Source organism: Ceratotherium simum, chromosome 36, assembly GCF_057802395.1.
Source record: "Ceratotherium simum simum isolate JZ-2026a chromosome 36, ASM5780239v1, whole genome shotgun sequence".
Classification (NCBI taxonomy): Eukaryota; Metazoa; Chordata; class Mammalia; order Perissodactyla; family Rhinocerotidae; genus Ceratotherium; species Ceratotherium simum.
In genome coordinates, this window is record NC_141935.1 from 14,780,895 (window position 1) to 14,807,445 (window position 26,551).

At 35.8% G+C, this 26,551-nt stretch overlaps 1 protein-coding gene across 1 annotated transcript in view; it reads right to left on the minus strand.

Moving 5' to 3' along the window:
• The window catches only part of USH2A (usherin), a 761,558-nt gene that overhangs the window by 264,615 nt on the left and 470,392 nt on the right, over nucleotides 1–26,551 (minus strand). Inside the window, exon 38 of the mRNA XM_087424358.1 lies at nucleotides 22,970–23,149. Coding sequence (XP_087280484.1) covers nucleotides 22,970–23,149 — 180 coding nt within the window. The remainder of the gene's footprint in view (nucleotides 1–22,969; nucleotides 23,150–26,551) is intronic.

The window sequence follows — 26,551 nt, forward strand, 5'->3', positions numbered from 1 at the left end:
ATGCAGCTGCAGCAGACCTCAATTGGGACTACCTTGGGCAATGGGTGTATATGGCTGGTCATGCTAACAGCACTGTACTCTTTAGGATCTTGTTTGAATCATACTAATCCCTAAGAACAAGCCTCCACTACCGTCACAGGGTAGAACTTCAGGCATTTTTAAGCATTTGTCCCCTTCTCCTCTGAATTTCCCCATTTCAGGTTAAACATCTCTGCTTCCTCCAACTTGTTTCTCTAAAGTGTGATTCTTCAACCATTATCTCACCTTGTTACCTGATTTGGATGTGTTCCAGTTTGCTAATATCCCTTTGAAAATATGAAGGCTCATACCTAAACTAAACACTCCTTATGCATCTGACCAGAGCAGAACACGGGGAGACTCCGACTTTCCCTTCTTCAAGTGACGTGGCTAAAAGCTCATGGAGCATCTTAATTTGGGCCTGCTTAATATCAGAGTCCATCAGTGTCATTCAGATTTGCTGTGTAGTTGATTTAAACTCGTCATTTGGATAGCTAAAAATGCCAGATCTATCATTTTCCAATGAATACACAGAATCTAAGGAATGTTATTAAAAAAGCAAAGTATTTAAGAAGATACTATAGTGCCCAGCACACTGCTATATATACAGAAGACATGTTGTAAACGTGGATGGATAGATGAATGAATGGGTGGATGTATGGATGAGTTGGTAGTGGGTAAGATCTGCAGAAAGAAATCTCTCCCTTATGACTTTAATAATTGTTAGGATCCAGACCATATTTTCCATTTACAAATAAAGACCCAATGATCTGAAAATGAATAATTTGTTCAACATAAGAGAGATTAATTTCTTGGAGAGTACTAACATGGCAATATCAAATTAGATCTGAAATACTTTACAATACATTCATTTTATTATTAATTTCTCTCAATGTCCCCATTACACAGATGTGGAAACTGAGGTTAGAAAAGGTTAAGCAACATGTATGAAATACAGGACACATGACTAGGAAATGGCAACCTATGATTTCATACAAGTCTGTTGTTTCCAAGACCATAATACATCTCTCAGTGCAAAGGTGAATCTTAAATTTAAGTCTAGCTATCATTTTTCCCATAATACACCAGAGCAATGGTAATATAAACTACTTGAGAGCAGAGATCTTATATTCTATTTCTTTATGTAAACTTCAGAGCACTTACATTTTGAGAATTCAGTATTGCTCATCAAATAAATATTAAACAAATACTAGAATTTAGTTCTTACTAAGCTAAACAGAACCCCTTTCTAAAAGTATGTATTTTCTAACCACAAAAATAATTTATGTTCATGATAGAAAATTTGAAAATTACCAAACAAATGAAGAAAACAATTATCCATAATTACACCACTACCAAGAGATAGCCATTGTTATACTATCATAGACTACCTCTAGTCTTTCTTCTGTATGAGTATATTTATACATAATTTTTTGAAATGATTAAGTTGAATATTTTAAAATATTATTTTGTAAACCTTGCTTTACAGTATGTGGTGAAAACTCTATGCCATTAACTATGCCATTTTTCAGTAATGTGACATTTCAAAACAATTACATGTAATATTTTCATAGACGTAGAACATTCACTTAAAGCTGATATTGATGGAGGCAGAATGATATTGTTTTAAGTATTATAAATAATACTGAGTATCCTAACAAATTGCATCTTTTGGTTTGCCTTTTAGAATTGTTGGGTCAATAGGGATGAATGTTATCATTTTAGATATAAGTTAACAAACTGTTTTCCAGAAAATTGTATTTATTTATACTCCCATCAGTAAAGTATGAATGATCCATTTCCCAGTATCCCCATCAAAATGAGTTATTTCTATATTATGTATACCTATATACATGCAATATATAATAATGTAACTATATCATTAGAAATATTATATAATTATATGTTATATATAATATAATAATATGACATAGTTACATATAATCTATATAAGGTATATATATACTATAAAATCTATTAAATAAGCAAATAATTAAAAGGCATCTACTTATATGCCTGGCGCTGTTCTATGATCTGGGAGTATAGGAATGAACAAATTAAGACAGTTTTATCAAGGAGAGAGAGAAAAGAGACAAAAAAAGAATAGAAATATTCCTTTTTTTCACTTTTTATGGGTAGTTCTGTTTTTCCCATAGCTTTACTGAGGTATAATTCACAAATAAAATTGTATACATTTAAGGTGTACAATGTGATGATTTGTTAGACATATATATTGTGAAATGATCACCACAACCAAGTTAATTGACACATCCATCACCACACGTAGTTACCTTTTGTTTCTTTTTCTTTTCTTTGATGAGAATGCTTAAGATCTACTCTCTTAGCAAATTAGAAGCATTTCTAATATAAGAGGCTTGAGAGTGATGAGGGTGGAGGTGGGGGCAAAGCTGGTATTTTAGGTGGGATAGTGAGAGAAGGCCTCTCCGACAGGTTGTATTTGAGCAGAGATTTGCAAATCATGGGAGAAGCACAACACAAGCTGGTGCAAGGCAGCGGCATGCTTAGCATGAGCCCAGAAGGCAGTGCGGCTTAAGCATAGTGAGCGAGTGAGGCAGAAGCTGGGAGGAAATGAAGGCATAGAGGATTTGGTGATGGCACAGATGTGTGGATGCATAGGGAGAAAGAGGGATTTCAAGGCTGACTCCTAAATGTTGGATCTGAAAGACGACATCTTTTTCTGAGATGGGTCTAATACAGGTGGAGCATTTGGTGGGAGAAGGATCAAGAATTCGGTTGGTTCTGAAATGCCTATTATACTTTTAGAAGGCAGTTGGCTATATGGGCCTGAAGTTCATGAGAGCTGGGGCTGGATATATAAAACCAAAAGACTGATAATGATTGAAATATTAAAAATATACTTACTGGTCATTTAATATTTCTTAGTTTCTAAAATGCTTGTTCATGCATTTTGTCCAACTAAAAGTTATTTTTTTTATTTTTGATAAGCTTCTTATTACATCAGATAGTCCTGATGTAATTTTTTTTAAGTCCAGTTAGTACTTTTTACATTCTTTAACTTAATTAGCTTATTACCAATTTCTCGAAATGTTTTTATTTGGAGTTTATTTTAATTAAATCATAGACTAGGCAGGTCTGTATATTGGTTAAGAGCCGACTGACCTGGGTTCAAACCCTGATTCTGCTACTTAGTTACTGAATAAGTACCTTAACCTCTCTGTGCCTCAGTTTCCTCATCAATAAAATAAGAATAAAAATAGTACATACTCCATAGAGTTGGGTTGTGAGGATTAAATGAGTTAACATATAAAACGGTTATACAATGTAATATACACATATATAATAAAGCACACATCATAAGCACTATATAAATGTTGGCTATTGGTATAATCTTGAACTTTCCCCCCAGCATCTATCACATGGACCAGCAGCTCTAAGGGGATATAGATACAGCACTTGACATTTGAGGAACTAAAAGAAGGTCATCAAAGGTGGGTGCACTCTGATAGAGGGTCTTGTAGGCCAGGTAAGGAGTACAAAATTTATACTAAGAAGATAGGAAATCACTGATTTCCATCAATGTTTTAAGCAGAGAAATGACATTATCTAGTTTAGTTTTATAAGATTTTGAGGTGGGGGAAGGAAAGGGAATAATGGTGTCTACTGTACTGCCTGGTGAATGGACTGGATAAGATTCTGAAAGGAATGAATGGATTTGTCATGCTATTTACATATCTTGATTTGATTTTTTTTGCATAAAAGTTGAGTGTAGCATGTGCAAAACAATCTAATTACTTAGTATTTCTAACTGTTTGGTTTCTTTACGTTCACTTCTTGTAGATCATTTTTATACACATCAGTAAAGAATAAACATTCATGTCATTAGAGTCCCAGAAAGAGAGGAAAAAACATTCATAGATATACTTCATAATTATTACCCTGCCTAATTCTCAAAATAATTTTAAAACACAAGAAAACAAGACTAAATAATGAAGTGAAAAGATCAGAAAATTGTACCACAAAACCCAGGCTAAGTTTAGCTTTTGTTGTCAAGCACCAGACTTATTTCTGAGAAGCATAAGAGCCAAGGCAAAACCAAAAATTGAAATATAGTGAGTTACCAATGAACAGAAATTTAAAGTTCTGTTAAGAACTTATGCATTTTTTTCTATTTAAAGTTTTTTAGTTTTTTTTTTATGTTCTTTTTTTCCCCGAGAACTTTTCATTTTTGAGAATGTATATTTAAGAAACTGGGTCTAACATGGACTCTCATTATTTAATAAAGTAATTTGCAGTTTTTCGAAATGGAAGAATGACAGTAAATCAGTTAATTTTTCTGAATTCTAAAAATAACCGCTTACAATACCTCACCAAATAAATAAGATACAACTTTATACTAAAACTAACAGTCAACCTTCACAAACTTGACATAGTTGTCTTACCTCATTGTTTACAAACACATATATATCTATTGTCCTAGAGTATTCTCAACCCTTTCCCCCTCAAGAAAAATAAAATCAAGCTGTAAGTACCCCTGATCCATCCCTATGTCTCCTGGAGATTCCTAAGTAGCCGTCCAGAACACGCAGTAGACGTCATTATAAAAGACTACAAAATGGCGGCCACAGCCTTCAGTTTCATGGCGGAACGCACTACTTCTGCTCCAGAAATCTCTCTAGCCCAGGACCTAAGATATGCCTGGCAACTAGGTAAAAACTGAGTAAATATTTTTGGGATGAATGAGAGTTGAACAAAGTTCAAAGTTGTGGTAAACACGAGTTCGACTTTATTATGTTAAGGGGTATTAACAAGCTGAAAACTTTAATGACTTTAGTTAACTGCCTCGTGAGAAATGCTAACATTTTGATATTCATTAGTAAAGATAAACATACTAAAATATCAAAGTTAAAATTGAGTATTTATTATATGCCAGGCACTGAAGTAAATGCTTTGTATGCATCATCACATTTAACGCTCATAATAGTTGTAGGCATAAAGTGAAGTAGGTCAAGAAAATTGAGGGCTAGATAATGCCTTGATCCATTTGGGATGCTATAACAAAATATTATAAACTGGGTAGCTTATAAACAACAGAAATTTATTTCTCACAGTTATGGAGGCTGGGAAGTCCAAGATCATGGAGCCAGCAGATTCGGTGTCTGGTGAGAGCCCACTTCCTAGTTCATGGATGGCACTGTCTCGCTGGGTCCTCACATGGTGGAAGGGATCAGGGGAGCTCTCTTGGCCCTCTTTTGTAAGGGCTCTAATCTCATTCATGAGGGCTCCACCCTCGTGACCTAATGACCTTCCAAAGGCTCTACTTCTTAATACCATCACATTGGCCATTAGGTTTCAATATATGAATTTTGAAGGGACACAAACATTCAGACTACAGCAGATAACGTAAGTGACTTGCGCAAGACCACACAGCTGATAAGTGGTTGAGCTGCTGTATGAATCCAGCAATTTTGTCTCCAAAACCCAAACTCCTAACTGTTATTTTAAGCAATGCCTTTTACGATGACTTGATCAAGCCAGAATCTTGCTCCTCCTCACAGGCACAGAGAGTGGCTAGCCTCCTTTCCCTACTTTTTCCCCATCTGCCTCAAAGGAGCCTAAAGAATCAACTCAGAGTCTGGATACTGATTTTGAAGAAATCTTGTGGCTAGGAAGTTTGACAGGAAGAAAGACATTTTTGAAGGATTTTGTTTGTTTGTGTTTTTAGTAATTCTGTCATTTAAATCTTGAGGAGATTTATTTGGGAGTAGAGGTTTGAAAACATTGTCTGTCTGTCTTAGCCTGTCTCAGTCTCTCCATCTATCTATCAGTTTTCTCTCTTACTTGTCAAGGCACCTTTGGCTTTGAGAGCTGCCACAAAGGTCTCCACAGAAAAATAGAGAAACAAGATGCATAACAAGGGCTACAGGCTTTATGGACCCAAGCCAAAGAAATGATGATATTTTCTCAAAGTTGTTGTCAATGGTAGAGGAGTATTTAGGACAAAAGCCTTGCCTAGGAAGAAAGCACATGCATAAAATAAAAAATTTTGTAAGAAATCCATCATTTACCTCTCAGCTCAGTGACAAAATAAAATATTTTGGAGTATGTTATGGAATAAAACCTGAAGATAGTACAGCATTTGTTTTTGGTCTTTCATTGACTCATTTGGGTCTACATTTCTGAGGGAAACCCAAAATTTCACCAACATTTCACTGGTGTGAGCCTACATTGCCCGAATTGGTGCAAATATTTGTCAAAAGTTCTATGAAACCCAATTGGCAGATCTCACCTAGCTCTAGTAATTGTTCTTTCCAAAATGAAAAATTGTCGCCCTGTTCACTACGAAAGCTTTAATTGGAATGGGAAAGAAGCAAGGATCTCCCCAGTTACAGTTTATGATAGGAGTAACAGAGGAAGGGGTGGCAGAGGTGGGTCAAGGGCAGCAGAATAAAAAGACACCACTGAATACTAATTGCTATTGACCATTTTGAGAAATAAGAGATTCCACTTCACATTAGCATCCCTCGGACCAAGGCAACATACCTCCACCTCCACCTCTCTTTGTGGTTTAAGATTAAAGAGTTGCTTAAAATTACTCTGCAAGACAGTTTCAGTGAATTTGTTAACCAGGAAACATCAGACAGACTGAAGTCATCCTCTGTTAATTTTGAAATACCCCAAAGCTGTGAACGATATAGCTCATTGTGCTCAGAGAAAAATAGGGATTTTGAATTTCATTAGATACTTTATTTGTTCAACTAGCATGTGAAACTGTCACTTTGTCAGACTAATTAGAGGCCCTGAAGTTGGTGGTCATAATGCCTGGAAGAATTTTTTTTTCTGTTACATCTTAAACTACCAACCAAATTTTATCCCTTTTCTTCACAGAGATTCCTAGATTTAGACATTCTATTTAAGCTCTTGCTTTTGACATTTGAATTCCTCTTAGTATTCCTAAGAGAATTTCTTAGTATCCCTATTATTTTTAATACCATTATATTCATCCAAATTAGTGTCTAAGCAACATAAATTATTTTTTCTTTAGAATCTGATTACGTGAGCTCTTTGTATAGAGTGTATCTTTAATTGGAAAATAATTTAAAATATATACAACAAAAATATTAGTGGATCAAGTTCTATCCTGTTTTTAGTTAAAATACTGTTTATTCACTTCATTTAAAATAATTCTCTAAAGAATTTCACCTTTGTGAAATTAAAAATAGATATGCTTAGCAAGGTTAATAAACAATTTTAACAATGAGTGAATTCAGGCTAGGTCAAAGCCACTCTCTTTAGAAAGTGTACTAAATATCCCCTTGTTGAATGTGTCTCATAAGAACAATATTTTTAAAAAAGACTTAGTTAACTTAGAAAATAAACTATTATATTTTACAATTGGAGTTTTCTTACAGTGCCACTGAATCTACTATTCTGGAATAGAACCAAAAACCAAGAAATCAAGTGATCTTTGAATAGCTGACAAAATTTTATTCATCTAATGAGGGAGGAACCAGAGAGGATTGGTTATAAAAGTCATCTTAACAATGGGATTGCATCTAATATTCAAGTTAATTAATTAATTACTCAAGTAATGACTAGATCTAGTCTTAAAACACTCGGATTATATATGGACCATGCCTTACCTTAACAGGCCATTAATTTCACATTCTCTATTAAGGAGAATAAAACAATAATCATCAGCAAGATAAAAAATTCTGAAAGACTTCTAAGAATTGATTCAGTTCCTGAGTAGTAACATTAAAATTAAAATGTGAGAATTAAAAAGATGATATTTGGCCACAATAAGGATTAATAACTATGTAATTAAATCTATGTGAAGAAAATATGTAATCAGAATATTAGTGATAGGTATTTGTTTCTAGTAATTTAGCCACACAATTGCTATCCGGTGTAGCATTGACATTCAGAAAGAATGTGGGATTAATACCAAGGCATTCTGTCAGTTTTAGGTTTATGAACCTGGGGGAATTCAGAAAGTTAAACACAAATGTATTAATATTAATAGCCCTTCTTTAATTTATATGTAGCACAAATTAGAATACCTATTTTTGAAGAATAGCATGGTAATCAAAACGTAGCTTTGCCTAGAAGAAGAAAGCATGGATCACTCCCAATTCCCAAGAATCTTCAATTAGTAATTTAAAAAAGAATTATTGGGTATATTGTATAAATGTGATAGGATCCTCCTTCACTTAAAATGTTAATCAAAATGCTTCCTATACTTCAGGAATCAGTAGCCATTAATTTGTTGCTACCCAATCTTCTCACCAATGGGGGAAGATATAACTTTGCATGTAATACACAATTATTATGTGTCCAGTGTTGCGTTATATTCTTTGTAAGCATTATCACACTTAATTCTCTCAGTGCCAACCTTATGAGGTAGTTACTACTATTTTCCTGCTTTCTGAGAAAATCTCTCAAATATATTTAAATCTTACAGATTTCAGAGTAGACTGCATCCATTCTCTAGTTCTACAATAAAACTGTGTCTGGCCATGGTACCATCAGACACTGTAACAGAAATTACTGCATGTTTTATTAAAAACCTATTTTTGTCTCTCTCTCTTTCTTTATCCCAAACTCTAATTTAGTTGTTGTTCCCTTAGGTACAAAGTACACAGTTCATAATTCATTTGATATAAAATGTCAGTTTAGATTCTTGCCCGTCGTTGATAAACGAGAAAAAACATGTACATTTCAATTTCCTCAATGCCAGAATGACCAAGAACAACCCCCTGTTGTGCTTCTCAAAGATCTTGTGTTAAATTAAACATCAAGATTCTGAAACTGTGGGGAAGGATATTTCCAAGACAGAGAGTACAAATACATGAGACACGGAGAGACAGCTAATGCTTTTCCTACCAGTCAAGTGATATCTCCCAAAGAGCATCTTTGATCCTCAAATTAGTCCTCACTTATAATTTAATATACCACAGCCAGTCTGCTGTTTTCCTACATTTAGCGTTAAGATGCAGTTGTTAGAATCATCAAGGAAAATGAAAAGTTACATGTTTGGGAGTTGGTTTAATTTTCAACCCCAAAAGCGAGAGTTTATGTATATTTTGTGCTTATTATATATCATGCTTTATATTCTTTAAACAAATAGTCGAGCACCTATTTATGTGCTAGCTGATCTTCTCAGTGTGTGCACATCCTTTGTCCCTTACCAAAACCCATTGAGGATGGTTATGCGATTATGACATCTGTTTTCAGATGAACGAATTGAGGCCTGGAGAGGAATTAACTTTCCTGAGGTCACACAATCAGTGAATGAAAATACAAGGGATGGTGGGTGATGATGAAGTTAAAATTCAGACAGTTTGACAGACACTGCAGTCTATGTGTTCAACAAGTGCACAATTTAAGAAACGTGCTTACTTGATTTATAGAGTCAACCACATCAACAAGATTCAAATCTTTTTTGTGTGGTCACACCCTCAACCTCAGACTATGATGGGGAAATTGCTCCTCCTTTCTGATGGCTTTTAGGACACAGATGGTCATTGCTGTGACCATTCCAGGGAACAATTTCCCTACATACTCACATTGTTCACGCTCCTGGGTTCTCCAGTATTCCACTTGTGAATAAGTGTCCTCATCTGACTGTTGTGGTTTTTTTTCTTCGTAGGGAAGGATTTGCCCTGAGATCTGAATCTGTTGCCAATCTTCCTCTTTTTTTTCTCTTCTCCCCAAAGCCCCAGTGCATGGTTGTATATCCTAGTTGTAAGTCCTTCTAGTCCTTCTATGTGGGACACTACCACAGCATGGCTACTGACAAATGGGTGGTGTGGTTCTGCAACCAGGAAACTAACCTGGGCCACTGAGGCAGAGAGCCTGGAACTTTAACCACTAGACCATCAGGGCTGGCCCCCGAGTATCTTGTTTTTATTCTGTTCATGGAAAATTGTTTTAGCAGAGGGAGAAAAAGATTCATTCATTCATTCATTTCTTTTTACAAATATAGGCTTCCTTGCTCTCTATTTTAATGAAGTTTTTAAAAATTGTCTAAAATTAACATTATTAGACAAATTAAATCTCTCTTTACAAGAGAGCAAATTATGTGCAATCAGAAGATTACATCTATTCATTTCCCTTGGGATATAACATTAACACAAAGAATTCAATTTTAATATAGGCCAAAAGAGAGAACAACTTACTATTAGTGATAATAACACCACTGTTACACACTAATGTTTTGGGTAAATATATTTGAACAAGTTTTAATGAGATTTTCTGTCCTACACCTCTGCAACAGCAATGCAGGTCAGAAAACTCAAATTTTCTATTATAAGCTGAAGAAAGAAGTGTAAATTACAATTCACGTCCCTGGAGAGCAAAAAGTTCAGAAAAAGAAATATTTTCAGAAAAGTTGTCTTTTCTCCTAAATAAATAAACATGAGGTTATTTTAACATTTTCTTCATCTAATTAGAGCTTATCCTAGATAGAAAGTCATAGGCAAATATGAAAGAAGTTGGTCAAAGACTTGGTGGGCAAGTAAGTACTTATATCCATGCTGGCAAAGGATGGTCCAACTGGTTGATTTTTGCCGTCTACACACAGAGTGTGGACTACATAATATTGCTTCTGCTTCATGCTTCTTTGTAAGGCTGTAAAAATATCTGTTTTAACTGAATTATTTCTCTCTCATTAGATTGTAAACTTTAAGTGTATAGGTCACGTGGCTGACTGGGGACAGTGCTTGAGTTCATCGACAACAGGTTTTGAACACCACACATTTCGAGCAAACAATACCCTTGAAACTATATGTGACACAACTGTAGAGTCAAGCCACATCTTCAGACTCCTGTTGACTAGTGGGTCCTAGAAACCCGTGCTATCTCTGCTAAGAGGGGATATGAGTGTTCAGTGGAAGGGGCTTCAAATAAGCAGTAGAGTGTAGTGGCTCAGAACCAGGCTTCTCTAGCCGGTCTCTAGGTTTGAATATGGTCTCTGCCATTTACTAGTTGCACGACCTTAACAAACTAGTTGCAAGTCAATCTCTTTTCCTCAGCTTACACATGTGTAAATAGGGATGGTAATAACACTTTCCTCATAGAGTTGGTGAGAATTAAATGAGGTAATATATGCTAAACCCTACCTGCACCTGGTAAGTGCTAAGTGACTTATCACTACAGCAAAGAAATCTATTTTTATCAAATAAATGATTACATGATCTTAATTGTTCCCTAGGCAACTGGAAGCCATGTCAGCCTACTCTGTGGAGTTGTATTTGTGAACTCCTTGAAGGAAAAAAATCTTAACTACGAGGTCGAATAACCAGCAAACCCTGGAATCCAGGATAAAGACGTCACTGACTTGAGGAAACACATTTCAAAACCCCACAGAAGAGGAGCAGCCACGAGACAGTAGTTAAAGAAAACTCCCCCCCGGGGAAATAGACTCAGGTTTTGGTTACATGGAGTTCCTTATAACAGATGTTCTGTGAAGGAATTGGAGAGCAGAGGAAATTTAGCTGACAGCATCTTCACAGTAGGGCCGATTAGTGTTCCTCAGTGCATAAAGTATCATGCCTGTTGCTTTCTGCTGCCACAGATAGGACTTGACATCTGGAATTGGTTATCCATTGTCTCTCTTCCTGCCCCATTCAGGGAGACTGTGAGAAACATGCGGGCTCCCTGACATTGGAAAGGCCAATGGCCTTGAGAATAGAGCTTCTATATTCAAAGACAAGTTGAGTTTAGAGGCCTGTTTCACCCATTTTTCCTTCAGTAATTCTGTGTCTCAATTATAAGTGTTGCATAGAGTCATAGACAAGATCACATATTTTTCCTTTGAAGGTATTTTAAAGATAATCTAGTTCTGTTGTTTGGATGCAAATCTGGATGCAAACTTGGACATGCATCCAGATAACCTGGGGGCATGAAATATAGATTGCTTGATGCCACCCTCAGAATTTCTGATTCAGTAGGTTGGGGGTGGGGCTCCAGAGTCTGCATTTTGAACAAATTCCCAGGTAATGCTGATGCTCCTAGTCTGGGATCCCATGGTGGGAACCCCTGATCTAGTTCAAGTCTACCATTTGAGACATGAGAAACCTGCATCATAGTCAAATAAAGTGACTTAAATCAGACCAAATAGCTAATTAGGGCAAGAGTCCTAGAGCTCAGTGAAAAAAGAGGAGAAGTATCTCAGAAGATTGCCAAATGAAGTGGTATCTTCAGAATGGGGTCGGCAATCTCATAGTCTTAGTCATTATTATTTCATTTCACGTCAGATTTGCTTCCTGTGGTTTCCATGTATGAAAGCTCAAACAAAAGCCAACACATATGTTAAGCTGCTGCAGTTTGGTGTTATTTTAAGAAGTTACGAAGCTTCTCTAAACGCTATCTACTTTTTTTCCTTTCTCTCAAGCATCTTGTAGTTTAAATGCTTTTGTTTTTAAGTGGCAGAAAACCCAACACATATGGGCTTACACACTGAAAGGGGTTAGCTGCTGTAATAGAAAAATCTAGGAAAAGAGTTGGTTTTAGGCAGAGCTGGATTCAAGGGATCAAATGATGTCACCAGACTCCACTCTACCTCCCCTCTCAGACCTATGCTGCTTTCTCCCATGTGAGCTACATTCCCAGACTCTTTGAGGGGCAACATGACTGGCAGCAGATTCACTGAATCCCAGATTGAAACCCAGGGCATGACATATGCCTCTGTGGGCTATACTGGTTTACTGCATCTCATTGGCTCTGACCAGAACATCTGTAATTCCCGAAAAAATTCACTGTGGCCAGGCGAATATGACTTTCTCATTGGCCAGACCTGGTGATAGAGTCAATTCCATACACAGCACGTGTTCTGAGCATGGGAGAGTCCAGAGTGCCCAGAGGGAAATTGGAACACTGTAATCAAAAGAAAGAGTGGGAAAGGTGAAGGCATGTTGAGTGCAAAAATAACACAAGGCTGCTCTCACTCCCTTGGGGCAGGATAGTAAGCATTACTAATTTCCTACTATGTGCCCAGAGCCAAGGTAAATGGTGAGAGGGATCTGGAAAGAAAGGGAGGAAGAGAGAAAGGAGGGAAGGGAGGAAGGGAGAAAGGGAGGAAGGAAGGAAGGAAGAGCAATAAAGAGTTCAGCTACAACTCCTCTATCTGCCACCATTTATCCATTCACTCCGTCCTCACCATTATACTCTAAGAGATAAGCATGGTACATATATACAAAACATTTAAATAAAAATGGAAGACAGTATAAGTTCCAAAATGATCATCGAAGTGTGAAGAGAAGGCTTGCTCTCATAAAGTATGCACTAGATACCCTCACATTTCTGGTTTCATTTGTTCCAATTAATTAATAAACATGATTATCATAGTGGCTGTAGTGAATTTGCCCACTGTTGACACAATCTACTCCTCATTAAGTTTTTACAGGACTCTAGAACCTTTTGACACTGTGTGATCTATACTCGTTTATAGAGATACAAGAATTTTCTTGAAGTTCCTAATGAAAAGAGATTGGAAATATGGCCTTTAAGTACCTAAGATGGATTAAGAACTTGTCTCACTTTTATAAAAGTATTTATACAGAAAAGTAAATGCTCATAGAATTTTATGCAAGTCAGGTATAGAGTCTATGATAACAAAGGAAAAAAGAAAAGAATAAGATATTAATTTTAAAAAATAAAGCAAAAATTCTTTAGGGCACTATAAGAATTCAAGTAAAACTTCAAGTTGCTTTCAAACTGCAGAGCCAGTCAGACAGACATGATTTTTTTTTAACCTTAAAGTTATAGACAAACCTTTATTCCAAGATAAAAAACAGAAAAGGGAATTGTACTTATTCTTTTTAAAAATATGATTTTTTAATATCAATGGAACTTAAAGGAATAATACTTCCCACCCCTCTCCCCTGGTAAAGTAGAAAAAATGTGATTAAAAAAATTTTTTTGGGGGGCTCTCTCTCTCTCTTGCCCCAGGATGCTCTAAAGATAGCACTTAATTGTGTGTGTGTGTGTGTGTGTGTGTGTAATTCTATACAAACCACAAGAGAGTATGCAAATGTGGGAAGCTGGCAGTCTTTTGCTGGAGGCTTGTGGAGGCCATGGTAAGCATACTTCAAAGTTCCCTTCCATCTTCTCCAAGGCTCACAAGTTAGTTCCTTTCTAAAGTGTTTTTATAAGTAGGAAGTTCATTGTCAAGATGGTGAATACGAAAAGTGAGGAAAATTTCACAAATTATGAAACAGAAATTTATCCTTCTCTTTGGCTTATGTAATGTAATTTTACAAACAAACACACACGCACACACAGAGCAGGGTAAACTATCAATTCTAAGGTAAAGGTAAGATTTTTCATAAAAGGATTTGAGAGCATGTTTAAGACGGTTATAAATGCTTTGGTTTTGTTCTCATAACATTCTTGGGAGAAAGCACAGGTTAAACTAAATGTCCTGGTATGTGTTTTCAAAAGTACTCTATTTTATTAAGAATTTAAATACTTTTTATTTCTTGAATCCTCCTACCTTATTACTTTCAATGAGTTGATTTTTCCAGGGGAAAAAATAGCAGCACATTTGGAAGACATACACAGAAGTAAAACACTATGCACAACTATTCTAAAGATTCATAGGAACTGGATGCAATATAAATCGTGTAGCTTTTAATATACTGAAACTAGAGACAAACCATCTGTTTATGGGGTAGATTGCTGTTGTTTTAAAGAATGCCACTCCTCACAATCCTATATCTTTATTGTGGCTTTTACATTATAAAAGGCAGTTAATTTCATCTTTCCTTCTATCCTCTGAAGAAGGTAATATACCATCCTAGCCTATTGTCTATTTCAATTTCTAACCTATAGTTCATTTTTTTTACTTCCATTCTTTTGCATTCTTTCCATTTTTTAAGATATCTCATGGCTACCCGCACGCTGACGTTTCAATTACGTCTTGCAAATAAATGAAGGTAGATTGAGAGCAGATGAAAAACTGAAGACACCTGCTGATGGGATCTATATTTGCACACTGCAAGCAAACTTTACATTCTTTAGAATTATTAATTTCATAAAAAACAAAAAAGTAGCATCTTGACATTGTACTAAATAGATTTTGAAAAACAGAAATATTTTCTAGTTCTCAGTGGCACAGCGAATGAGGAAGGTGTAAAATAAAACAGGGTTTGCATTTGTAATTCTTAATTGTTTTGTTTTTAGGTCTATCCTTGCTTTCTGAGCTTCTAATTGCTCCTAATTCTCTTAGCGATCCTGTCATAAAATGATACCATTCTCCTTATGGTTGGTACATAGCAAGACCCACAGTCCCCTCCTCTTAGGTCTCAGAAAGGGATTTTGGTTGAGATGAGAAAAAAGAAGAGAAAATTCAGTTCTTTCCTTCAATAACTGAAGGAAAAAAATGAGTTCACTGAGCAAATCATGCCAAAAATCTCAGACTCACTTCCTAATCGGTTGAAGGGATATAATCAATGATTTCTTTTTCTTTCTTTCTTTTTTTTTTTTTTTTAAGGCAGAGCTATTGTAACAACCTAAGAGAAGAATCTGATAGCATTGTCCCACCTCTGCTACTAGAGTAGGCTGCTCCCGAGGGTAGACCATCATTCTGCTTCTTTTCTATTTTTCCTTCTGATACATAGTAGGCACTCTCTTTGCCTACCTACCCTTAATTGACAGGATAGATTAATTTAAAATTTCCATTTATTCTGTAACATAGCAAGACGGATAGTCAACTACTCTAGTTCAAGGCAAAATTTTGTGGCTACCAGTAAAGTTAGTTGCATTTTCCAAAACTGATGACTCCTACAATCAACGGAAATAATAAAGACTGGTTGTATTACATTGCTAAGTTTTGGGGAGGTTTGCTACACAGTAATAGATAATTGAAAGAGCATTTCAGTCTTTTAAAATCTAAAGGGAAATTAATTCAGTGACTCAATCTATGAAAAATCAGTGATTTTACCAATATTATTGGGCAAAAATTATGTCACATTTTAAAAAACAAACATCTCATTTAGTTATTCGAAAGTGCATTGTCTGAACAACTCCTAAGCTTTCCTATTCACTGAGTAACGAAATAAACTTTCAATTCCAAGATTTAAGTTTGTAAAATATACATTTGAGGAAAATCGTGACAAGGTGAAAAAGTATTTAGCAAAAAATTTCAAATTCCTCTCTTTTGGCTAGCATAACTTTAACAAAGTTATGAAAGAATTTACTTTTGAATAACAACATGCATTTAATGGAAATGAAAAATAATCGTAAAAATTGTATTTAATAAGTGGCTAAGTGTGAAGGCAGAAGAGAGATCTATTAAGAAAAAATGTGCCGCTTTTCTGCCCATTGAAATCTCAAGATAACCAATGGGAGTTTGATGTAAAAACCATTTGCAAATTATGATCCAGAGGTCACGGAGGGAGATATTTAAGCTGTTTCAAAAGGAAAATCACTTCTCATCCTTCCTGCTTACTTCTTCATTCAACACACCTCACAACCACCCCTTAGCAGGGCTACTAGCCTGGGCATATTTATGTCAACACTCCAACGCAGAAGTGTCCGAAGGGATAGGGATATAACAGAACAAGATTATCCTGATCTCCCCAGCATGTGTGAAAGGCTCTGATTTTCACTTGCCCTTTCTCTAAGGCATTTTCCAGCCTTCAGAGGTAAAAGGTTTCTGCACACCCAATTCCAACGGGGTTTTCCCCCATGCAACCAAGCAATGCTCTGACACCAGCTGGGTGTCCTAAAATTCAACTCAATTCTGACACTATCTACCCAGAAATAGTATCAGATTCCGCAGGTTAAGGGTTCAGTCCCACAAGACTGCCCCCACCAGCCAACTTCAGATGCCAATCACAAGCGCAGGTTGTCAACTGTGCTTCTGACCAACTGGCTACCGACTGGAGGTTCCAATGACCCCCTTCAACTCAGAGTGCCAATCACAAGTCCAGGTTGTTACCTGTACTTCTGACCAACTGGCTATAAATCAGAGGTTCCCATGACTCCCTCCTTGGGTTCAATTAATTTGCTAGAGCAACTCGTGAGACTCAGGAAACTCATTTATTCACCAAGTTACCGGTTTATTACAAAGTATATAACTCAGGAATAGCCAGATGGAGGAGATGCATAGGGCAAGGTATGTGGGAACGGGTGTGGAGCTTCCAGGCTCTCTCCAAGCGAGCCATTCTCTCTGAATCTCCTCATGTTCACTAACCCAGAAGCTCTCAGAACCCTGGCCTTTTGAGTTTTTATGGAGGCTTCCTTACATAGGCAGGATTGATTAAATCATTGGCTATTGGGGATTAACTCAATCTCAAACCCCTTTCTCCTCCCCTCCCAGGTATGGAGGTGGTGAAAATTCCAACCCTCTAATCACGTGGTTGGCTCCACTGGCAGCCAGCTCCCATCCTTAAGTGAGGTCCAAAAGTTCCCTCATTAACACAACAAAAGACACCATTATAGCTGTCCTCACTTAGGAAATTCCAAGGGATTTAGGAGCTCTGTGCCAGAAACAGGGCTGAAGACCAAATGTGTATTTGTTACAAATCACAATATCACAAGAGGCCAAAAAAAGAGTCTTAGTAGGAAAATAGAACAAAGAAGGTAGCACGCACCAAATGTTTATCAAACCAGGCACAGTGTTAAGCATGTGACATATATTGTGTTGTTTAATCCTCTATCAGGTGGGAATTATCATCAAGCCTACTTTATAGACGAATAAACTGAGGTTCAGATGTATTTGTGGATTCGTTCATAACGACTCAGCGAGTGAGTGAAAGAGGTGGAATCCAATCTGGGTTTGTAGGATCCCAAAGTCTATGCTTTTACAATGTGCATAAGTGTTAATTCCAAATGGATTTCACTCCTTTCCTTTCATGGATATTTAGGTGGGGTGAGAGGTCAAAGGAAGGAGAGACAATCTAAATCAAACCACTCACAACCATTTGCCTTTCTCACTTTTGATTTTCTAATAACACACCTTTGAAAAAGAAACACATCTCTCAAACCTAGTATTTTTATGAAGTTCGTAGATTATAATAATTCTTATCAATTTGAAGATATAAATATCAAATTATCTACTGTCTTGGAAAACTAGATTAAGTTCACAAACTAAGGTGGCTCTGAGGTCCTTTCACTGTTACAATAAAGCAGTTCAGAAAAAGATAAATAGAATAAAATTATTCCTTTTGGAAAAATATAAAACTTTCATAAAAAATCTGTTTCTAGCGCGTCAATATGGAATTTGTCACTAATCATTTTAAACTATGCCCTTTTATGCTTCTTCTGTCTCTTTTAGCTTTCTGAGTAGTTCTTTGATGTAACAAAGACAGTTTCAGACAAGATTTCCGTTCATCTGGAAAAAAAGGTTTAAGTCTGGAGGCAAAATGCAGTGTATTTAAAATTTATATACTCTATAATGCCTTTGTTCTGAACTTGAAGATCCTGCAAAACTTCTAAGCTTCTTTGCCTTCCTCCTCTAAGCTCATTTGTTCTTCCTTGGCTTATTGTCATGCAACTGTGACTTTAACTGGTGGTTCCATCGTTTAACTACATGCAGAGTCATGGCTGACCCTTTCTGATCAATTGCCAATCCATACAGGTTTGACTGATAAAAGAGCCAATTAGATTTAAGCAAATTAAGGGACATCACCAATGTCAACCACTTATTAAACTGAATGCTGAATTCCATGCATACAAAGCACTAATGCACTGAGCCCCATTAAGAGTTGAAATCCTAACCCCATTAGTAACTCCCAACCTTGAAGGGGTAAAGGTCATAGGAAAGTTTCATATTTATGGATTAACATTTGGATTCCGTTTTTATTTTTTTAATTCTTTTCCTAGAACTCTTGAACTTGCACTACAATGCTATTCAAGAGCTAGGATTAAATATATTCTTCATTTCTAAGAGTATCTCAGTGCTAAATAAGAGCATTGTGTTATTACAAACAACCTAAAATATAGTAATTGTAGAAATACGGAAACCTGAGTACACAGACGTAGGTAAGGATATGCTACATAATTGGAAAAAACAAAACAAAAAAACCCAACTCCTCCAGTTGATCAAACAACGTTTCAAATGAATTTTTCAAATAAAAAATGTGCTATTTGGGATTTGCCACTGTCTACCTATGTGCCGAGCGAGCTATTGGTTACGTGATCTCACTTGCCTTAATTTCTATCTTCAAAATAACTCTTTTATCATATTGTTTAATCATATTTTTGGGTTTTTTGGGGGGTTAGTCAAAGTTAAAAGTTTTATTTTTTTAATAAAATTAATTTCATTAAACAACTACAACAGCAAAGAAACAGAAAGATGTGATAGAATTAACTAGGATTTGAAATGAGACATTGTTGGACTTTTGTTTTTAAAATCTTTTTCTGGCTTTACTGAGGCATAATTGGTATACAAACAACTGCACATTGATCATTTTTTTTTTATCAGAAAATTAGAGAAAGCTAGTATCAAATAAGATGTTTCATGACCATCAACTAAGAGACGATGTACCAGGGTAAAATTCTTTGAACCATGTTCTCTTATCTCTCCTTTCCAAATTCCTACGTAAACCAATGTCTGTTATCCTCTGCTTATCAAGAAATGTAACCATAACAGGGAAGAAATCAGAGTGATGAGTCCGTGCAATTTGAGAATATTTCTTTCCTCCAATACTCTCGCCCTCCTTACAGTCTGGACCCATAATTACATCTGCATGGCCACAGCATTTCTACATTGGACAATAGTGTATGGAAGAGGTCAGATTTTCCATAGCTGGCTACAATATAAGGTTGCTCGGGTAGAAGACAAGGCCTGAGCAGGCCTGAGCAATGATAAACTTACAATTTAAAACTGGTAATTAAACTATCTTGACTGATTTATTTATTCATTCACTCACCAATTATTCATTACATACCTACCATGTGTCAGGTTTGGTCTAGGCACTGAAGATAAAAATGTGAATAAAAAAACAGTTCCTGCTGTGTAGGATCTTATAACCTGTGATTGTGACAGTCAGATCAGACAGGCAATTTCAATATAATGTTATTGCACTCTGGGATACAAAGGGGCCCTATCTCAGTCTCGGTTGGTAAGAGATGGCTTTCCGATGGACTGATTTCTAAGTTGAAACCTAAAAAATGAGTAGGACTTGGCCAGATCAAAGGAGATTTACCAGGCCACATTTAATAGCAAACATTTGATAAAGAAAATAATTAGCATTTCTGTTTTGCCCAAACCTTCTATTATTATATTTTTAAACTACGTTGAGAGGAAAACGTAGCTAAGGGTATTATCATTACAAATCTTGCATAATCCAGCATTGAAAAATACTAGGAATTGAACAACACCATAAAAGAGATCTAATATTGAAATCAAGGAAATAGCAATAATGATAACAATCCAGATATAATGGAAAAGTAAATAGCGTATAGGACCTTCTCTGCCCATAAGTTGGTCGCTTCCGTACATTGGTTCATTTATTATTCATTTCAGTATGAAACACAGTTCACTGGACAAAGGCATGGAAGATTTCTTTAATAACTCTCAGGACTAATTTAATTCTACTTAAACACACATATTCTAGCGAATGCCACATGCTTTTCAGCATGATTTTATGTGTAAATCAGGATAATATGTTTTCAGATCATTAAGTAAAAGGAAGCATGAACTAAAACCTATTTAATCAATGAGGTATCACCTTTAAACTGCTACAAGGTCATAAAAAAGATAATTTCAAAGCTATAAGTTTCCTAATTGTAATCAACAACAATCTAATGATGAAAAAAAGTACATCCTAATGGCGGTAATAAACTTGAGCAAATCACTGTCTGTATTGAAGACATTTTGCTTCCTCTTTTGGTGAAGGGCCACGTCCCCAACTCTGGATTTCTGAGTACACAAAGTGAATGATTGCACTGTGCCGAGTGTGGGCCTGCATTATGCTAACGGCACAGATCAGCATCCACAGAGAGGAGATGAAGATAAGCCTCAGCAGTTGACTGAAGTTCTTCTGGACCACTCTAAAACAATATTATAGTTTCTTCCTGTTTGCATAATATTAACCCTCTACTAACCCACTGACAGATACATTCACGCAGTATGTATTGACTTAGCAATAGGAGCTTGCTATGTTTAACTGAACTATATGAATACACACACATGTATATTACAAATTATTACACCTTATATTCCTAAACACATGAACAATAAATTAAATTAGCCTTATTTTATGAATGTGATGTAAATTTCTGTAAATTACAAACTAAATTGGTGTGAACGCCCAAAAATGAATATAACTCATTAAATATTCCACATATCTTGTTAAGAAGGTGTCACTATGTAACTTAAAAATCTCTGTTAAAGCACTAATTACTCTTTAATATCTAAATATGAATACAAAGTACTATATACCAAGGTATAGAGTCATCACAATTTTCTATCCCTTCCAGCATGTTGGGTTAGATTGAAAAATGAAGATGTGAAACCCAAGGTTTCTTTTTTGGTTTTGTTTTGTGTTTTGGTCTCAATTCTTAAACAAGCACCAGTCTAAATTTGATTCCCTTTTTTATTATCAGTTCATGAAATATGATACTATCTGAGTTGATCAGAATCAAAGTCTCTTTCAAGCATTCTTTTCTTACAAAATGTGGCTTCTGCCATGTAGAGTTTCAAATGTTTTGGTAAACATCCACTCAGTAATTCTTATAGCGTCATAAGAGGTAAATAACAGTGAGTGGATTTTATGACACAGTGGGTAATGAATCTTTCCTTAGGAGAGGAGCTCCACGCAACCTCAAATTAACCTTATTTTCCACTAATGAAGAGTCCTTTGCTGTTCTTACATTCTTTGTGACTGAAGACGGATTTATCCAGCTCTGCAGAATGCTCTTAACAAGACATTACTAAGTGACATTCTCCCTTCGTCCAGAACACACTAGTTCCCGAAGCTCAGCTCCAAGACAGACACTGGGGGTCCTGGAGTCCTTTTCCTTTGGTATTTTTAGAAAATGCACATTCCTGAACACTCAATTGAGAATCATGCTCCTATTATTTTGAAGCATACTTTTTGTTCGAGGGCTGTACATATCAATCTATGAGGAAGTTTTCTTCCCAGTAATTAGTCCCACGATAGTTAAAACAAGGGTGGAGTTGATTGCAGATCAAAATAATAATTCTGAATAAGTTAGGTCAATTTTTTTTCATAGAAATATTTAAAAATATCCAGATTGCATCAATTTCACATATGAAAGTGACACTATTGAACTGCAATCATTAGGACATGGAATTTAAAGGTGTTTTCCAGTGGTGCGAGTAGTTTTCCTATTCTATTACCTGCACATTGCCTTTTTTTTGACCAAATGGAAAGATTTAGATATACATCTAAACTAGTTTTTTCAAAAAAACAGGAATGAGAACCACTTGCATGAGAAAATTAAAGCTCAAATTGAAGACATAAATTTTGACTCTAAATGAAGTCTCAAACATAAAGCACTCCCCAATCTTCTTAACATGCAAAAAAGCAAAAGAGATAGGTGTGTGTCCATATACATACATACACACACAATGCGAGATGAAAACAGTCTTAACAAAACAATAAAACAACATCAATACAAGGGTTTCAATAAAACAAAACAATAATCACCAAAACAACCAGGAATACAGTTGAGCCTTTCAGCTCTAAAAAAATTTAATTCCAGGGTCTGGCCCGATGGCGTAGTGGTTAAGTTCACGTACTCCACTTCAGCGGCCTGGGGTTCGCAGGCTTGGATGCCGGGTGCGGACCTGCACACCACTCATCAAGCCGTGCTGTGGCGGCATCCCATGTACAAAATAGAGGAAGATTGGCACAGACGTTAGCTCAGGGCCAATCTTCCTGACCAAAAAAAAAGGAAAAAAAATTAATTCTAACAATAAACAAGATGTTCATTGGAGACTTAGTTCTAGGGCCTTTATATAAAATTAGATAGCCAACGTCGTTCATAGACTTACCCCCTGGCGGCATTCCAATCACTATGGGATCACTCATCAAGCTGCCTTGGCTATTTGAAACATTCACTTGTACAGTATAGTTAGTAAAAGGAACCAACCCATCGATGAGCACCCAAAGGTCGGTCTCTTCACCTCTGTGCATGATTTGTGTGCCGTTCAGAAGAGTATAGTTATTATCTGCTGATTAAAAAAGAAAATAATTAAAATTAGTGTATATTTAAGGATTCTTTCTTGCTATTATTGGAATATTCTTGGCTTCCTAAATATACAGTACTAAATAAAACTATAATATCACCACCTTGAGAGGCATTACATCTGTTACTATCAATGTACATACTTTTATTTTACTATTTTGTGAACAATATTTTGTGAGTTAATATTTTGCTCTCTATTTATCCATCACAGGGATCAAAATAACTGGGCTGATATTCTAAGACAGTATAAAGCCATATCACAAGTATCAAGCATATAAGTAAAAATACTGTGTGGACATATAAAGTGATTACTTGATGGATTATTTACAAATATTTGAGGGTTTTTTTTTAATCCTTGAATTTTCTTTGATGTGCAGACTGGGAAGAAATCACACTCTTTTCCCCCAGATAGAATGGTTCTAGATACAAATAGGATACTCAAAATTATGTGTCAGACACTTCATCCAGCATCAGTTGGGGTCTTTTCTGCTCATTTTGCTTGAGAGAGAAGTTGACTGCTTTCTATCTAATACCTCTTTAAATTAGAATTGGTCAGAATATCCTGAAGAGCAACTGGGGATGGGAAGTTATATGTGCCCATTTTGTTCAGATCTATTTTTTGGCTCTGTGGGGAAATGCAGAAGCAGTCTGGCTGTATAAGGGAATCACCGTCAATGTACCATCACTGGGTCCCACCACCACGATCCTTCCAGTACGTCAGCAAACCATTCTCAAATCTTAGTGTTTCCAGGATACAGGAAAATACTGCTGCCTATTAACAGTGTTTTGTCTCCCTCTCCTATGCAGCAGCGTTATGTTCAAGGTTAAGAAGAGCTAGAAATTAGACTTAAATTAAGAAAAAGGGGGGCCGGCCTGGTGGCATAGTGGTTAAGTTTGTGTGCTCTGCTTCAGAGGCCCGGGGTTTGCAGGTTCGGATCCCGGGCGCGGACCGACGCACCGCTTATCAAGCCATGCTATGGCAGGAATCCCATATAGAATAGAGGAAGATGGGTACAGATGTTAGCTCAGGGCTAATTTTCCTCACCAAAAAAACAAAAAGGAAAAAGGCTACAACTGAAAATTATACTGTAACATTTATTTCACTTTCTGTGTTAGATGCTTTCTTGAAAAGTTTACGTGAGGAAAATTTCCAAAATATTGCTTAATTTTAGAAAATTTAATTATAATTACTCTTAAAACACAGAAAAAAGAACCCCTAAGAATAGTAATATTTACTTCAAATAGCCTTCTTCTTTTGCCAGAACACTTTCCATTACATGTACCTTTAATCTTCCCCGTGCGAATTCTACAAATATAGGCAAACAAATAAAAAAACACACACGATGTTGAACTTCAAGCGGAAAGCATATTTGCAAAGTCTCCAGATACTGATATAATCTTTATTGATTAAATGTTTAAAAAAGTAAAATATGACCACCTAGGAAAAGTGATCTTGCGTTGTACAGCAAACAAAATTTAGTAGTTGCAATATTTCCAAAAAATATGTTTCTACACAGTTGAGTAGCAGAGTATAGTGCAAAGGAAAGTACACAAATTTGGCTGTCAGAGAGGTTTGCATTTGAATCTATCCTTTGTCATTCTTGAATAGTGTGCTGTTTGCTAAGTTACTTAATATTTCTGAAGCTCAGGTTTTTCATCTGTGAACTGAGAATGATAATACTTCAATTGCAATGCTACTGTGAAGGGTAAGTGAGATCATTTGTTTACAATATCCAGTACACAACAGTGTTCATTAACAGCAGCTAAGAATGTTGTTACTGTTTTTCTTGTAACCCATACAACTGATACATTCTAGACAAATATTTAGAACCAGCAAGAGATTAAGAATTATACACTCTGTATTTTACTTTCTCAGTAGCAATTAGTTATTACATTCTCCTCCTCCTCCACCCAACAATGTCTTATTAATCAAAATTCTAGGGCTTTTCAGTTAACAAAACAACACTAATCTCATCCACTACCACTAAGCCATTGTCCCATCAAATTATACTTCAAACTCTAAAAGTAATAAAGATCAAATGATGCAAAAGAGGATCTCATATCTAGTTATGAGCATTTTCATGAAATGTGGGTAAGACAAATAAAACTTTAAAAATATACAAAATTTTTCAAAAACTATTTATAATAACTTTGGGATGGTGGATACAGCTGAAAACATTATTGTTGCAAAATACACAGGTATAAATTAAGTGTTTTCCATCACCAGAAGAAATTCCTAGTGTCATGCAAGAATTTACTACTCCAAACTTGATATTGGCACATCCAAAGGAGTGGTTTATTCCAAAAGGAACAAATAGTACTTATGGGCTAAAACATGGGAATAGTAATTTCTATTCATTTTTAATAAGACAAGATAAAGACATATTCACAGCTTGAGAATGGTTTTAAGTTCCTAAAATGCAAGTAGACAACACAGCTATATATGTGTAACACATATTAGCAAAAAGTTCTGAAACTTGCAAAGCAGTCTTGATAATTTCACTATGCATTGCAAAGATATTTCCAAATTATGCTATATTAGCTTTCATAGGTTCTTTGCCACTAGTCAACTTGGTTCAATAGATTTTTGAGCTCCAACTGCATGCAGGAAGTAGACTTTGATAGGTGCTGACAACAATATGCCCAAAATTTGTAAGACAGTTCCTGCACTCCAGAAACCTGGTTAAGATGAAATATGAATCCTTTCTAATCATGTCTAAGAAAAATTACGTTATCCACATCTGAAGACCTCTTCAAGTTCCCATAATATGTAGCTCCTTGGAAGCATTTTCAGTTATAGCTGAGACAACTGCTGCTGTTGTCACATGCCTAGTTGTAAAACTTCAAAAAGGTCAGCTTGTCCTACGAGACCCAGGCAGATTCTCAACTGCCTCTGAAGTAATACAACTGTGCGCATTTCACAAAAGATTTAAAATAGCAAAACAGCGATGAAAATTCTAAAAATAAGCCAAGAGAATACAATTTTACAATATTTAAACCAGGTGTAAATGTAAAATCAATGAGTAAACATCTCTGATTATAATCTCAGGGAGGTTTTGTTTGTTTTTGAAGCAAATTTCTAGCTGTAAAACAAACACTATTGCTAGCTTCGCAAATGGCATGGCAGGGGGAAATAATATATTAAGTATCACTTTATTCTAAGTTTCCCAGATAACATTAATACATGGTAATTATACAATTAGTTGTAACATTAAGTTCCAGTTATAGAACAATGATTACTCAGTAATTATAAGAAGTGTATAATTACTCAATAATTATGAGAAGTATGCAATTACATAACCATTTTGCTCAGCTCAAAAAAGAACTTGTACATCTCCAGGAACCACGCTGCTGAGTGAGTCTAATCTTCCCTCATCTCCACGGACAT